The sequence below is a fragment of the Ovis aries genome, chromosome 1, assembly GCF_016772045.2.
Source record: "Ovis aries strain OAR_USU_Benz2616 breed Rambouillet chromosome 1, ARS-UI_Ramb_v3.0, whole genome shotgun sequence".
Taxonomy (NCBI): domain Eukaryota; kingdom Metazoa; phylum Chordata; class Mammalia; order Artiodactyla; family Bovidae; genus Ovis; species Ovis aries.
In genome coordinates, this window is record NC_056054.1 from 21,501,106 (window position 1) to 21,518,676 (window position 17,571).

The window sequence follows — 17,571 nt, forward strand, 5'->3', positions numbered from 1 at the left end:
ATCCTCCACTCTCACCACCTCGACCCATCCCTTTTTTTAATGCCTTGTAAACCTCTTAATCCTGCTAGCTTACTCCCCACACCAGATCCAGAAGCAGAACACCTATCTCGTGACTGTGTTCAGACCTTAGATATGACACTTAATCCCTTTGAACATATGACTGACAGCCCCTTACTGACCCCTAAGTCCCATCCTGGTTCATAGATGGCAGTGCCCAGAAGCAAGCCCCATTTGGGGCTGGATATGCTATAGTTCAGGGACAGCCAGACAAAGCTATCCCCCCTCACCTTATCAAGTCAGCCACACTCCCAGCTCACACGTCCTCACAACAGGCTGAACTGATAGCTCTTACACAAGTTTTGACCCTAGACAAAGGCCAAGAGATAAACATTTTTACACTGACTCCAAATATGTCTATAACATATTACATTCTAACATAATCTGGAGGGAGAGAGGATTTCTCACTCAGAAGGGCAAACTTATTCTCAATGCTTCTTTTATTTCTGAACTCCTCCATGTGGCTCAGCTCCCGAAACAAGCTGCTGTAATACATTGCCGGGGACATCAGTGACATAGTCCTATCTCCTTTTATAACAATATAGCAGATCATGAAGCAGAGCTGCAGGCTGCCTCTGTTAGTCCTGTCTTTGCTGCTGCTGCTGCTGCTAAGACGCTTCAGTTGTGTCCGACTCTGTGCGACCCCATAGATGGCAGCCTACCAGGCTCCCCTGTCCCTGGGATTCTCCAGACAAGAACATTGGAGTGGGTTGCCATTTCCTTCTCCGATGCATGAAAGTGAAAAGTGAAAGTGAAGTCGCTCAGTCGTGTCCGACTCTTAGCAACCCCATGGACTGCAGCCCACCAGGCTCCTCCAACCATGGGATTTTCCAGGCAAGAGTACTGGAGTGGGGTGCCATTGCCTTCTCCAAGTCCTGTCTTTACTATAGCCCAAATTGACAAGCCTAACATCTGCACATTACTTTCATATTTACATTCTCTTTTCCACCCCTCTGCAAAAGTACTTAAGACTTTCCTTCAGAACTTTATTGAGTTGACTAAGGACGATGTGACTTACTAAAATAATCTGACCCAAAAGTGCACCATTTGTCAGTGGACAAATCCTAATTCTAACGTTCGCCCCCCTCCTTTCCCCACCCACCAAATTCACGAACATCTTCCTGCACAAGACTGGCAGGCAGATTGCACCCACATGCCACCCATAAAAAGGGTTAAACTTTTCCTAGTCTTTGTAGATACATTTTCTGGATGGATTGAAGCTTTCCCGACTACTGAGAAATGAGCCCCTAACTGTGGCTCAGCTTATTCTTAACGAAATCCTCCCAAGGTTTGGAATGCCTTCCTCCCTCCAGTCTGACAATGGGCCCGAGTTCACATCCCAAATCACCCAAAATATTGCACAAGCCCTTCAAGTTCCTCGGAGGTTTCACATTCCTTATCATCCCTGGTCTTCCTGTAAGGTTGAGAGAGCCAAATGAATCCTAAAAGAAACCCTGACAAAATTAACAATCAAACTTCATCAAGGTTGGACTAAACTCCTCCCTTTAGCCCTCTTGAAGGTCTAGGCCTTACCAAAACCCCCTTAAATATCAGTCTATTCGAGGCCATGTAAGGGAGGCCCATAATACCTTTGGGTCTTACCCCCTCCCAGAATGGTCCCAAACTGCCGTCCCACCTTCCTTTTCCTTTACTTGCCCAGATACAAGATGCCCCTCGGCAACATATGGATGACTTACTCCCTTGACCACACCCCAATCTTCCATACCCATCCCTTCAAATAGGAGACAAAGTTTGTATGACAACTCAGTCCCACTCAGATCTAACCCCAAAATGGCAAGGGCCCTTAACGGTAATTCTGCTGACCCCTACCACTGCAAAATTAAAAGAAATCACCCCTTGGGTACACATCACTTGGTTAAAAAAGTTTATGCAGCCCAATGATGAAAATGCTTGCCAGACTAATACTTATTAAGTTTCTCACACAGGTCCTACAACTCTAAAGTTCTCATGGCTTCCACTGGCCCCAACTGGCAATGGATGAGCCTGTCGGTTTCACAGCTGCAATTATTCCTGGAACAACTTCCGGCAGATATCTGGGTCTCAGGTCTTCAAGGATCCACGTTTGAACACGTTGAAGACTACATCTCCACCCTGTGGCTACAGGGAACCTTTTATAACTTTTACCCCTTTGAAATCCAATTCTTTTCCACAGTAGTCTATCTTACACTCACTTCCCCAAATGTTGTTTAACATCTTCTTATCCTCTCTTCTTCCTCTGACCTACGAACCCCTTCAAATTTCTAACCTCAACTATCTATTCTGGACTCTTAATTTAACCCATACCCTTCTCAATGCCTCTAATCCACAACTGGCTAAAGACTGCTGGATATGTTTATCTGTAACTCTTCTGGGAGATCCAGCTCCCCGACTTCACATCCATCCTTGACTGGACCACAGGTAACATGTTCCTACACCACTCATAATGTGGAGAGCCTTTATTTGTCTCATGTCTTAAATATCTTCACACTAGTGACCAAATCTGAAATTCAGACATACTCTTAAAATCTTTACTCACTGAACTTCCATCCTTCAATGAAAAACCTTCAATAGGAGGCCCTATTGCCCAGAGAGTAACACTGTTACAACCAGTTCCTTTTTGCATATCCAGAAATTCCCGAAACAGTTCGTATGACCAACCCGTGGGCACAATCCTTAACTCCATGTGCAACCATACCTCCCCCTGACTCTTTGCCACTAGAAAGGCTATCTATAATGTTTCTGGTCCTACAGGACACTCTTTAACCTTTACAAGAGGGTTTCCCTCAGCATATTCCTCCACTTCTTCTATCGTAGGGGCCACCTTAGTGGGGTCTCTGAGCGTCCTTAAACGAATGATCAAAACGCCCTCTCGACTCCTCTTTGCCATCGACTTCAGCTGTTGTATTACGACACCTGGCCTATTTTTCCTGTATGGGATGTCTACATACCTCTGTTTACCTACTAATTGGACGGGAACCTGCACCCTGGTATACTCCAGTCCAAACATTTTAATAGCCCCCAATGATCAACCCTTGCTCATTCCTCTCATCCACAAGCCAATAAAATGAGCCATTCATTTCATTCCCCTCTTAGTAGGACTAGGAATAGCAGCTGGAACTGGAACAGAAACTGCCAGCTTAACCACCTCCATCCCAAAATACCAGACACCATCTAAAGACCTATCAGACAGCCTCCATGAAACAGCTCAAGGTCTAATAACTATCCAAAATCAACTCGATTCCTTGGTGGCCATAGTATTACAAAATAGAAGGGGATTGGATCTACTCACTGCAGAGAAGGGAGGTCTGTGCCTTTTTCTAGATGAATCCTGCTGTTTCTATGTCAACTAGTCCAATAATGTCCAAGGAGCTGCAAAAAACCTTACAGATCGAGCCTCATGAATCCGCCAGAGATTAGCAGCTACTGGCAGTCATGGTTAACAGATTGGAACTGGATGCCTTGGATTTTACCCCTTCTCGGACCATTCATTTTTATCATCCTCCTACTTACCTTTGGGCCTTGTTTGTTTAATCTTTTCCAGGGATTCCTCCAAGAACGAATCTGAGCCATTTCCTGAGACCAAGTCAAGACTGTTCTTTTGCTTGAGACCCTGATGGCTAGAATAGAAAATCAACACTACTGGCCTTAGACTTCCTTCCTCCCAGACCACAAACCCCTGACTCTCATTTATCAGCACGAAGAAGCCCTGAACATTAACAATGCCCACCTCTCTTTCTCTTTTTGTATATATTCCTCAGGGTCTGGAATGAAGGAAAGTTACTTGGCTCAAAATAGCCTGGAGTTAAAACTCCCCTCCAGGTCCTCCTCATCATTCTATGCAAATCAAATAACTCTCACACCAGAAGAAAAAAAATGGACACTAAGGTAGATTACGCTCAGCTCATAGCAGGTCCAGCCTCTGGCTAATCTCCAGAATTCCTTGCCAGAGCAGTTTAAGAGATAACTACTCCAAACAACCTTGAAGAAGAACAGGCCCCCTTAAGAGAGTAGAGTTCCACATGTATGCTCATATATACCTACTCTTTTCTTGGGTTAGTGCAGCAGCTCACTAATCTGACTGCTGCTCTTTCTTGCCTCATTAAAGGTGATCTGTTCAGGCTGCGACGGCTCAGGAACTGCCAAGAGGAGCTACCCAAGTCCAAGGTCAGTGGCGGCTGGGAGGAGACACCCCGCGTCCGATGTCAGGGGCGGCGGCCGGGAGGAGCAACTGGAGGAGTGGTGGCTGCACAGGCACAGGAGGGCCTAGAGGAGCTATCCCATGTTGAAGGTCTGGAATGGCGGCGGTAAGGAGATACCCCTTGTCCAAGGTAAAGAGCAGCGGCTGTGCTTTGCTGGAGCAGCCGTGAAGAGATGCCCCATGTCCAAGGTAAGAGAAACCCAAGTTAGACGGTAGGTGTTGCAAGAGGGCATCAGAGGGCAGACGCACTGAAACCATACTCACAGAAAACTAATCAATCTAATCATACTAGGACCACAGCCTTGTCTAACTCAATGAAACTAAGCCATACCCTCGGGGCAACCCAAGACAGGCCGGTCATGGTCTGACAGAATGTGGTCCCCTGGAGAAGGGAATGGCAAATCACTTCAGTATTCTTGCCTTGAGAACCCCATGAATAGTATGAAAAGGCAATATGATAGGATACTGAAAGAGGAACTCCACAGGTCATTAGGTGCCCAATATGCTACTGGAGATCAGTGGAGAAATAACTCCAAAGAATGAAGGGATGAAGTCAAAGCAAAAACAATACCCAGCTGTGGATGGGACTGGTGATAGAAGCAAGGTCGGATGCTGCAAAGAGCAATATTGCATAGGAATCTGGAATATTAGGTCCATGAATCACGGCAAATTGGAAGTGGTCAAACAAGAGATGGCAAGGGTGAACGCCGACATTCTAGGAATCAGCGAACTAAAATGAACTGGAATTGGGTGAATTTAACTCAGATGACCATTATATCTACTACTGCAGGCAGGAATCCCTCAGAAGAAATGGAGTAGCCATCATGGTCAACAAAAGAGTCCAAAATGCAGTACTTGGATGCAATCGCAAAAATGACAGAATGATCTCTGTTCATCTCCAAGGCAAACCATTCAGTATCACAGTAATCCAAGTCTATGCCCCAACCAGTAATGCTGAAGAAGCTGAAGTTGAACGGTTCTATGAAGACCTACAAGACCTTTTAGAACTAACACCCGAAAAAGATGTCCTTTTCATTATAGGGGACTGGAATGCAAAAGTAGGAAGTCAAGAAACACCTGGAGTAACAGGAAAATTTGGCCTTGGTAGGCAGAATGAAGCAGGGCAAAGACTAATAGAGTTTTGCCAAGAAAATGCACTGGTCATAGCAAACACCCTCTTCCAACAACACAAGACTCTACACATGGATATCACCAGATGGTCAACACCAAAATCAGATTGATTATATTCTTTGCAGCCAAAGATGGAGAAGCTCTATACAGTCAACAAAAACAAGACCAGCAGCTGACTGTGGCTCAGATCATGAACTCCTTATTGCCAAATTCAGACTCAAATTGAAGAAAGCAGGGAAAACCACTCGACCATTCAGGTATGACCTAAATCAAATCCCTTATGATTATACAGTGGAAGTGAGAAATAGATTTAAGGGCCTAGAGCTGATAGATAGAGTGCCTGATGAACTACGGAATGAGGTTCGCGACATGGTACAGGAGACAGGGATCAAAACCATCCCCATGGAAAAGAAATGCAAAAAAGCAAAATGACTGTCTGGGGAGGCCTTACAAATAGCTGTGAAAAGAAGAGAGGTGAAAAGCAAAGGAGAAAAGGAAAGATATAAGCATCTGAATGCAGAGTGCCAGAGAATAGCAAGAAGAGATAAGAAAGCCTTCTTCAGCAATTAATGCAAAGAAATAGAGAAAAAGAACAGAATGGGAAAGACTAGAGATCTCTTCAAGAAAATTAGAGATACCAAGGGAACATTTCATGCAAAGGTGGGCTCGATAAAGGACAGAAATGGTCTGGACCTAACAGAAGCAGAAGATATTAAGAAGAGGTGGCAAGAATACACAGAAGAACTGTACAAAAAGATCTTCACAACCCAGATAATCATGATGATGTGATCACCAATCTAGAGCCAGATATCTTGGAATGTGAAGTGAAATGGGCCTTAGAAAGCATCACTACAAACAAAGCTAGTGGAGGTGATGGAATTCCAGTTGAGCTATTTCAAATCCTGAAAGATGATGCTTTGAAAGTGCTGCACTCAATATGCCAGCAAATTTGGAAAACTCAGCAGTGGCTGCAGGACTGGAAAAGGTCAGTTTTCATTCCAGTCCCAAAGAAAGGCAATGCCAAAGAATGCTCAAACTACCACACAATTGCACTCATTTCACATGCTAGTAAAGTAATCCTCAAAATTCTCCAAGCCAGGCTTCAGCAATACATGAACCGTGAACTTCCAGATGTTCAAGCTGGTTTTACAAAAGGCAGAGGAACCAGAGATCACATTCCCAACATCCACTGCATCATGGAAAAAGCAAGAGAGTTCCAGAAAAACATGTATTTCTGCTTTATTGACTATGCCAAAGCCTTTGACTGTGTGGATCACAATAAACTGTGGAACATTCTGAAAGAGATGGGAATACCAGACCACCTCTCCTGCCTCTTGAGAAATCTGTATGCAGGTCAGGAAACAGCAGTTAGAACTGGACATGGAACAACAGACTGGTTCCAAATAGGAAAAGGAGTACGTCAAGGCTGTATATTGTCACCCGCTTATTTAACTTCTATGCAGAGTACATCATGAGAAACGCTGGACTGGAAGAAACACAAGTTGGAATCAAGATTGCCGGGTGAAATATCAATAACCTCAGATATGCAGATGACACCACCCTTATGGCAGAAAGCGAAGAGGAACTAAAAAGCTTCTTGATGAAAGTGAAAGTGGAGTGTGAAAAAGTTGGCTTAAAGCTCAACATTCAGAAAACGAAGATCATGGCATCCGGTCCCATCACTTCATGGGAAATAGATGGGGAAACAGTAGAAACAATGTCAGACTTTATTTTTTTTTGGCTCCATAATCACTGGAGATGGTGACTGCAGCCATGAAATTAAAAGACACTTACTCCTTGGAAGAAAATTTGTGACCAACCTAGATAGTATATTCAAAAGCAGAAACATTGCTTTGTCGACTAAGGTCCGTCTAGTCAAGGCTATGGTTTTTCCTGTGGTCATGTAGGGATGTGAGATTTGGACTGTGAAGAAGGCCAAGTGCCGGAGAATTGATGCTTTTGAACTGTGGTGTTGGAGAAGACTCTTGAAAGTCCCTTGGACTGCAAGGAGATCCAACCAGCCCATTCTGAAGGAGATCAGCCCTGGGATTTCTTTGGAAAGAATGATGCTAAAGCTGAAACTTCAGTACTTTGGCCACCTCATGCGAAGAGCTGACTCATTGGAAAAGACTCTGACGCTGGGAGGGATTGAGGGCAGGAGGAGAAGGGGACGACAGAGGATGAGATGGCTGGATGGCATCACTGACTGGATGGACGTGAGTCTGAGTGAACTCTGGGAGCTGGTGATAGACAGGGAGGCCTGGCGTGCTGTGATTCATTGGGTCGCAAAGAGTCGGACACGACTGAGCGACTGAACTGAACTGAACTGTTCCTGTAAAGTGCCAGTTTTGTTCTTTTTCTGAACCTCACCTTCTCTAACTCCATACCCTACAGGGAACACTGTAACATGTTTGGGTATGTAACTTGGTAAAACCACTATGGAAAACTGTATGTTGTTTATAACAGCCAAGATACAGAAACAATCTAAGTGTTAGTTCATGGATGAATGAATAAACAAAATGTTTATAAATGGATAAGACATTATACGCACAGAGAGAGAGAGAGAGAGAGAGAGAGAGAGAGAGAGAGAGAGAGAGAGGCTTCCCCAGTGTCTCAGTGGTAAAGAATCCACCTGCAATGCAGGAGCCACAGGAGACGCAGGTTCAATCCCCGAGTTGGGAAGATCCCAGAAAGGAGGGTAGGGCAACTCACTCCGGTATTCTTGCCTGGAGAATCCCCATGGACAGAAGAGCCTGGAAAGCTACAGTCTATAGTGTCATAAGGAGTCAAACAAGACTGAAGTGACTGAGCACATACATACATATATATATATATATATAACTGGAATGTAATTCAGACATAAAAAAGGAAGGAAATCTGGCTATTTGTGACAACATGGATGAAACTTGAGGGCAATATGGTAACTAAAATAAGTCAGACCAAGAAAGATCATCTCACTTAAATGTCTAATCCAAAATAAAATAAAACAACTGGACTTACAGAGAAAAAATTGGAGGTTGCCAGAAATGGGGAATAGGGGTTAGGCAAAATGGATTGAGTCAAAAGGTTCCAACTGTCATTTATAAAATAAATAAATCCTAGGGTGTAGTAGATGCAGGAGATTCTGGCTTGATCCCTGGGTCGAGAAGATCCACTGGAGGAGCTAATGGCCACCCACTCCAGTGGGTTAGTCTTATGCTTTGTATCCATTATTTGTAATTTAAATGATGAGCAAGATCTGCAAAAAATAGGACAATCATTTAAAACTCTGCTTGTATCTTTGCTAAATAATGGAAATCTAACACGAACAGACAAACCATTCCTGACAGGCTACTACATACTAAAAAGGGAAACAGAAGTAAGGCCAATCTTTTGAAAGTTTTTTATATTAAATAAGTGACATCATCTTAACCAAAACAATAAACATTAGCTCTACTCCAAAACGGGTTTGTTAAAGTAGCAAAGCCTGGTAACTGTGTAACACTTAAACCTTTCTATTCAGAGTGGCAATTCTTCTTAACAATATGTTCATTAGTAATGATGTGTTTTTAGCTGTTTGCGTGCTCCAGCATGCCAAGTCGCTCAGTGGTGACCACCTCTTTGCAACCCCATGGACTATAGCCCTCCAGGCTCCTCTGTCCATGGGATTTTCCAGGTAAGAATACTGGAGTGGGTTGCCATTTCCTCCTTCAGGGATCTTTCCTACTCATGGATCAAACCTGTCTCCTGCCACCTCCTGCACTGACTGGCAGGCAGATTCTTTACCACTGTACCACCTGGGAAGCCCTGTGACCAGCTATTCCTATTTAATTAGCCATAGCATTCCTAATATTAATGGTACAAAAAGTTATAGGGTGTGTATAACTTCAGAAAAGATCTAGTTTATTCTCTTCTGTGGAATATCAATACTAATTGCTGAAGCTGTAAAATTATTAAAGAATCATGATACCCATGAGCTTCCTTTGTATTAAAATTTATCATTGCATCAGTTCATTGCTTGCCTATGTATTAACAAGTTGAATTCCTCTACCCATACCACATCCATTAATTAATATAAAGTTAAGGATATGATTTAATCTACCAATAACAAGTTAGCTCTGTACTCCATCCTAAGGTCAGGATGAGCTTCAAATTCAAAATATGCCTACAATAGGTACATTAGGAGCAGCTCCCAGGGCAGGGCAGAGAATGAATTCACCCTAGAGATGCCAGGGAGAGTATGGCCCTGCCAATATCTTGATTTTGGCCCAGTGATATTGATTTCATCTATGACCCCAAGAATTATAGCACAATAAATTTATAATGTTTAAGTCACCAAGTTTCTGGTAAATTGCTACAGTTCTCCCATGAAACTAATATAGGTAGGATGGTAATCCTTTCTCTGAATACCTCACACAATTATTCATTCATTTATAGTCATTCAATCACTCAAAAATTAATATCAATTGAGTTCATGGTTTAGTGTCTTAAGACAGAAAATGAGTTAGTTCAATAAAATATGATGAAGGATGCACTGAAAGAATGAATAGTAGGCTTGGGCCACCCAGGGAAGGTGAGAATTAAACAATAAAGATGTCTGGAGGATGGATAGGAGAATACCAGTTGGCAAACGCTAGGAAAATTTTCCAAGTATTGGCAAATCCATGGATGTCATACATGAAAAAGCAAGGGGTGAGGACATCACCTTCAACTCAACACACCTCTCACTTTTCCCATGATTATCTACTTCAAGGTCATATCCAAGGCCCATAACACAGAAAGTAAAACACCATACATTTCAGGAAGGATTTTTTGTAAAGTTTTCCCAATGGGGCCCCATTTCCTACAGATGTGCTCTTTGAACTATTTAACCTCTTACTCCCAACACCCTCCTCCTTTGCCCATCCTCTTGACAGGGGATTTATTAACAACCCATGAGGCCAGAGTTCTTTTCTTTTCCCCCTAAATCCTGAGCTCTGTGCAAACTCCAGGGCATGTAACCACTTACACTCATTTTTCTCCACTTTCACCTAGTTCTTCGGTTGCCTTCCATCCCCCTCTGTGCCTCCACACAAGGACTCTTGGACCCTGACTTCTTTCCCTCACTTGACTCAGCACTAGCTTTTCTCCCAGAGTATAGGGGCAGTAAGGGAAAGAACTCTGAAGTGGGAGAAGCTGGGATATGAATTCTGCTTGTTACCCTTCCCTCCCTCAGTTCTTGGCTTCTTCTATACTGGGCTCAAAATGCTTGGTAATAGCTACCATTAGTGAGCACCTCCTATGTTCTAGGCACTAAGGTTAGAACATTATATATTTTTCCCACAAGGATCCTACAAGACAGATTTTAAAAATCCCCACAGTCTATACAAGAAAATGAAGGCACTAAGAGGCTAGTTGCTTGCCCAAGGTCACTGTTGGTGAGAGGTAGAACCAGGATTCAAACCCAGGCAGTCTGGCTCCAGAGACTTTGCTGTTAACCATGAGCATAAAAAGATAATGAGTGTGTTGAGCTGCTGTTGAGTGTGTTGAGCTGGTTAGGGTTACTAACCCTAACCCTAATTTGAAAGTGGCCTAATTTTTCAAGGGTGTTTCATGTTTGATCTGTTTTCCAGTGATCCAAGTAGTAGGTTATCAGCTCCATGAACTGGTATAAATGAAGTAGTGAGGCTTCACTACTCAGGGCTGCCTTTGTAAGGAAGTGTTGGGTAATCTCTGTGGTTACATGTAGCAATCACTGAAAATGATATTACTGGAAAATTTTCAATGAGCTTATTACAAAGTGAGACTATTCAACTGTAGAATATGAGCTAAACTCTTTAAAAATTCTATGTCTATTGTAGCTAATATTTATTAAACAGGAAATATTTTTCCCATTCATTTGGTACCGACCTAACCCAATCAGTCAGTTCAGTCGCTCAGTCATGTCAGACTCTTTGCGACCCCATGAATCGAACCACGCCAGGCCTTCCTGTCCATCACCAACTCCCGGAGTTCACTCAGATTCACGCCATCAAGTCAGTGTTGCTGTCTAGCCATCTCATCCTCTGTCGTCCCTTTCTCCTCCTGCCCTCAATCCCTCCCAGCGTCAGAGTCTTTTCCAATGAGTCAACTCTTCCCATGAGGTGGCCAAAGTACTGGAGTTTCAGCTTTAGCATCATTCCTTTCAAAGAAATCCCAGGGCTGATCTCCTTCAGAATGGGCTGGTTGGATCTCGTGCAGTCCGAGGGACTCCCAAGAGTCTTCTCCAACACCACAGTTCAAAAGCATCAATTCTTCAGCGCTGAGCTTTCCTCACAGTCCAACTCTCACATCCATACATGACTTCTGGAAAAACCATAGCCTTGACTAGATGGACCTTTGTTGGCAAAGTAATGTCTCTGCTTTTCAATATGCTATCAAGGTTGGTCATAACTTTTCTTCCAAGTAGTAAGCGTCTTTTAATTTCATGGCTGCAGTCACCATCTGCAGTGATTTTAGAGCCCCCAAAAATAAAGTCTGACACTGTTTCCACTGTTTCCCCATCTATTGCCCATGAAGGCATGGGACCAGATGCCAAATCTTCGTTTTCTGAATGTTGAGCTTTAAGCCAACTTTTTCACTCTCCTCTTTCACTTTCATCAAGAGGCTTTTTAGTTCCTCTTCACTTTCTGCCATAAGGGTGGTGTCATCTGCATATCTGAGGTTATTGATATTTCTCCCGGCAATCTTGATTCCAGCATTTCTCATGGTGGTTCTTCCAGCCCAGCATTTCTCATGATGTACTCTGCATAGAAGTTAAATAAGTAGGGTGACAATATACAGCCTTGACGTACTCCTTTTCCTATTTGGAACCAGTCTGTTGTTCCATGTCCAGTTCTAACTGTTGCTTCCTGATCTGCATACAGATTTCTCAAGAGGCAGGTGAGGTGGTCTGGTATTCCCATCTCTTTCAGAATGTTCCACAGTTTATTGTGATCCACACACTCAAAGGCTTTGGCATAGTCAATAAAGCAGAAATAGATGTTTTCCTGGAACTCCCTTGCTTTTTCAATGATCCAGCAGATGTTGGCAATTTGATCTCTGGTCCCTCTGCCTTTTCTAAATCCCGGCTGAACATCTGGAAGTTCATGGTTCACATATTGCTGAAGCCTGGCTTGGAGAATTTTGGGCATTACTTTGCTAGAATGTGAGATGAGTGTAACTGTGTGGTAGTTTGAGCATTCTTTGGCATTGCCTTTCTTTGGGACTGGAATGAAAACTGACCTCTTCCAGTCCTGTGGCCACTGGTGAGTTTTCCAAATTTGCTGGCCTATTGAGTGCAGCACTTTCACAGCATCATCTTTCAGGATTTGAAATAAATACTTATTGATTTGGTAAATGAGTGAAAGAGGGAGGAAGTGTAACTTGGACTAGTTAAATCATTTTTTTCAAGAGACCAGGGTCAGTTTTTAGTGCCATATTTAACAAAGAAATTAATATTTTTCAGAATGCTTCCTGGCTCAGGTTATAGGCAACAGAAAGGCAGAAGAAGGAATGTGCTCAATTCCCAAGGCAGCAGCTTGTAGTGATTACTGCTGTAGGGAGGTAAGAGGTACTTCTTATTCTCTGCATTTGAGAACGTTGGGTTTGATGCTGATGCAATTTATCATATCTTGTTTACTTTTACGCTCATATAAAGACAGCAATTTCTAGGAAAAGTCTTTCAAGCTTAAATATTTGCTTGCTTTCCCTGTGCAATGGAAGTCACACAACAATTCTGTTTGTTTTAGCCTGGGGTCAATATGTATCACTCCAGTTGAAGCTGGCTTAAAACTCAACATTCGAAAAACTAACATCATGGCATCCAGTCTCATCACTTCATGGCAATTATATGGAGAAACAATGGAAATAGTGACCGACTTCATTTTCTTGGGCTCAGAAATCACTGAGGATGTTGACTGTAGCCATGAAATTAGAAGATGCTTGCTCCTTGGAAGAAAAACCATGAAAAGCCTAGACAATATATGAAAAAGTAGAGACATTACTTTACCGACATGGGTATATAAAGTCAAAGCTAGGGTTTTTCCAGTAGTCATGTATGGGTGTGAGAACTGGACCATGAAGACAGCTAAGTGTCAAAGAATTGATGCTTTTGAACTGTGGTGTTGGAGAAGACTCTAGAGAGTCCCGTGGACTGCAAGGAGTTCAAACCAGTCAATTCTAAAGGAAATCAATCCTGAGTATTCATTGGAAGGGCTGATGCTGAAGCTGGAGTTCCAATACTTTGGCCACCTGATGGGAAGAATTGACTCATTAACAAAGACTGTGATGGTGGGAACGATTGAAGGCAGGTGGAGAAGGGGATAACAGAGGACCAGATGATTGGATGGCATCACTGACCCAATGGCCAGGGGATGGTGAAGGATAAGGAAGGCTGGCGTGCTGCAGTCCATGGAGTCACAAAGAGCCAAACACAACTGAGGGACTGAACAAGAACAAGTCTATATCACATCTTTCTGCCTGGAATTAGATACAGTAATGATTCTGAGAAAGTGCAGTATCCTTTTTCTGTACTCTGCACAATGCTGGCAGTAAAAGCAGTAAAGGTTTTAAAGCTATCTCCTCAATATTTACATAGAGCTTATACTTTCTAAAACACAATTACAACTACTCCTCAATTTACCGTGGGTTATTAAGCTTGTTTTATGGACAAAAAAACAGGAATAGTGGACTTTTCAAGACCCCAAACAAGTCAGTATCAGAATTAAGACCATGATCTTAAATTTATAACTCCAGCTTTGCTAATTCCTGACTTTCATTCATTTTGTATCAGCTTGCTATGTGCTGACATGGTGCCAGCTGCTTTCTCTATATCATCCTTTCTATACTCTCTGTCCTAGAACATACACCAGCCTCTAGACAATCTCTCCAATCAAGTGTCTCAAATTTCATGACTGCAGTCACCATCCACAGTGATTTAGGAGCCCAAGAAAATAAAATCTGTCACTGCTTCCAATTTTTTCACTTCTGTTTGCCATGAAATGTTGCAATCAGATGCCATGATCTTAGTGTTTTGAACCCTGAGCTTCAATACAGCTTTTTCACTCACTTATTTCAGTCTTATTAAGAGGCTTTTGGTTCCTCTTCAGTTGAACTCAGTCATTCAGTCATGTCCGACTCTTTGCGACCCCATGAATCACAGCACACCAGGCCTCCCTGTCCATCACCAACACCTGGAGTTCACTCAAACTCATGCCCATCGAGTCGGTGATGCCATCTAGCCATCTCATCCTCTGTCATCCCCTTCTCCTCCTGCCCCCAATCCCTCCCAGCATCAGAGTCTTTCAATGAGTCAACTCTTTGCATGAGGTGGCCAAAGTACTGGAGTTTCAGCGTTAGCATCATTTCTTCCAAAGAACACCCAGGACTGATCTCCTTCAGAATGTACTGGTTGGATCCCCTTGCAGTCCCAGGGACTCTCAAGAGTCTTCCCCAACACCACAGTTCAAAAGCATCAATTCTTCGGCACTCAGCTTTCTTCAGAGTCCAACTCTCACATCCATACGTGACCATTGGAAAAACCATAGCTTTGACTATTAAAGGGTAACAGGCAGGAGGGCCAGGGGTCTCCAAATGGAGGAAATAGCCTGCAAGTGTCAGACATTTTATCTCTCTTAAGCGGCAGGAGGAAACAAACTAGCGATATTTTTTCCTTCTCTATACAAATTTAAAAGGAGGTTTCTCTTAAAATTCTGTTGTCATAATGACACCTGGTCTCACCTGAAGTTAACCGATGCCTTTTTCTTGTGGAAATGTTTATCTTAAGCTATGCTAATGTACTATGCATTTACCCCAAACTCTGTCTTCAAGTCGCTTCCGCCTTTTGGGCTCAGAACCTACTTGATAAACCAGTATGTTATACTCTGATATTGTTCCTCTAATCTATGTAAATGAAACTATTTGTATGGTGCTCTGCCCTTCTTCAAGATTCAAGTTAATCATTTTATGGCCCAAGATAAACCATTTGGAGCCAAGCACATCTTATGGGTGAGGGGCCGGGTGCCATTCTAAGTTTTGAGACATTCCTTTCTTTCATTAACAGACTGCTGGTGACTATATAACATTCAGCTAAAGACTAGCAGGGGGGTTCTCGTTCTACCTTTCTGATGCCTATGTCAGAAGCTTTCTCTATCTCCTTTATACTTTAATAAAACTTTATTACACAAAAGTTCTGAGCGATCAAGCCTCATCTTTGGCCCCAGATTGAATTCTCCTCCGGGGGCCAAGAATCCCGGCATCGTAATTCAACAAAAACCTTTCAACTAGACGGACTTTTGTTGACAAAGTAACGTCTCTGCTTTTGAATATGCTATCTAGGTTGGTCATAACTTTCCTTCCAAGGAGTAAGTGTCTTTTAATTTCATGGCTGCAATCACCATCAGCAGTGACTTTAGAGTCCCCCAAAATAAAGTCTGATACTGTTCCCACTGTTTCCCCATCTATTTTCCATGAAGGGATGGGACCAGATGCCATGATCTTAGTTTTCTGAGTGTTGAGCTTTAAGCCAACTTTTTCACTCTCCTCTTTCACTTCCATCAAGAGGCTTTTTAGTTCTTCTTCACTTTCTGCCATAAGGGTGGTGTCATCTGCATATCTGAGGTTATTGATATTTCTCCCGGCAATCTTGATTCCAGCTTGGGCTTCTTCCAGCCCAGCATTTCTCATGATGTACTCTGCATAGAAGTTAAATAAGCAGGGTGACAATATACAGCCTTGACGTACTCCTTTTCCTATTTGGAACCAGGCTGTTGTTCCATGTCTGGTTCTAACTGTTGCTTCCTGATGTGCATACAGATTTCTCAAGAGGCAGGTCAGGTGGTCTGGTACTCCCATTGTTAGGACCAAACTGAAGCCAGAACAGGCTCTAAGGTGCAGGCTAGGCCTGAGGTTTAGTCTCTAGGAAAGCTGAGGCACTGGGAACTCCCGCAGGCAGTGTAGCTAGACCAATCAGAAAAATCCCCGTGGCCCCCCGCCCACGCCAGACCCGAATCAATCCAGATAGGGATGCGAGGTTTAAAAGTCCCGCGTGCGCCTATGGTTTAACCAATCAGCTATGCTGTTACAGAAACAAAGAACTGTCTGTATAAAAGTATATGTGATTCAGAGCTCAGGGCTCTTGTCCGATTCCACTGTGCTGGATAAGACCTGGGCCCTAACTCGAGCTAGCAATAAACCCCTTTATGCTTTTGCATTGCTGTGGACGTCTTATTCTCTCAGTTTTGGGGACTTGGACTCTGGGCATAACACCATCTCTTGAAGAATTTTCCACAGTTTGTTGTGATCCACATAGACAAAGGCTTTAGCATAGTCAATGAAGCAGAAGTAGATGTTTTTCTGGAATTCCTTTGCTTTCTCAATGATCCAGTGAATGTTGATAAGATAATTTGATCTCTGGTCCCTCTATGTTCTTTAAACCCAGCTTGCACATCTGGAAATTCATGATTCACATACTGCTGAGTCCTAGCTTGAAGGATTTTGAGCATAATCTCGCTAGCATGTAAAGTGAGCACAATGGTAGGTAGTTTGAACATTCTTTAGCATTGCCCTTCTTGGGGATTGGAATGAAAACTGACCTTTGCCAGTCCTGTGGCCACTGCTGAGTTTTCCAAATTTGCTGACATATTGAGTGCAGTCCTTTAAGAGCATTATCTTTGAGGATTTTAAATAAAGATACACAAAACATCATCACTGGATGTTACTAACCAAATTTTTATAAAACGCAAGATTCTGATGACCATATATTCAATATCTTAGAACTTTTCAGTTGAATTAAAGCATTTATTAAGACCAGCTGGTTGTTCCTAGCTGTACTGGTGAAAGCACTGAAGGAAATGGATGAGGTTGGGGATTCAAATTCCCAGGCCAAACTACACATAACTGACCAGAAAGCTTCAATATCTGACCTGAAAGAAACCTTTGTTTCCTGTAGGGCCACAGCCTGTTTCCTGTTTCCACAGGGCCTCAGCCAGGGCTGAGATTTGTGAAAACTAAATCCAGAGTCTCATCCTGTCAGTGTCTGCATTACATGCAAATTGATTTCCCAATCTTCTGCCAAAGTGTGAGCATTTACTGGGAAGTAATGGGAACCTGAAATTGGAATGGGGAAATATGGGAAGATTGCAGTGAAACTGGAAATATTAAATCCCCAAATTTAGCTACTTCTTTACCAACTGATGAATATATGTGTT

At 42.9% G+C, this 17,571-nt stretch overlaps 1 protein-coding gene across 2 annotated transcripts in view; it reads right to left on the minus strand.

Annotated features, from left to right (window-relative positions):
* LOC114114831 (taurochenodeoxycholic 6 alpha-hydroxylase-like) overlaps positions 1–17,571 on the minus strand; it is a 43,411-nt gene that overhangs the window by 11,074 nt on the left and 14,766 nt on the right. The window contains exon 13 of one of the 2 annotated variants that reach the window (XM_042247562.1): positions 8,336–8,624. The exons of the other annotated variant lie outside the window; for it this stretch is intronic. Within the exon in view, the coding sequence (XP_042103496.1) occupies positions 8,596–8,624 (29 nt within the window). The 3' untranslated portion in view covers positions 8,336–8,595. Of the gene's footprint in view, positions 1–8,335; positions 8,625–17,571 lie in introns of those variants that run through there. 2 annotated transcript variants of the gene reach the window in all.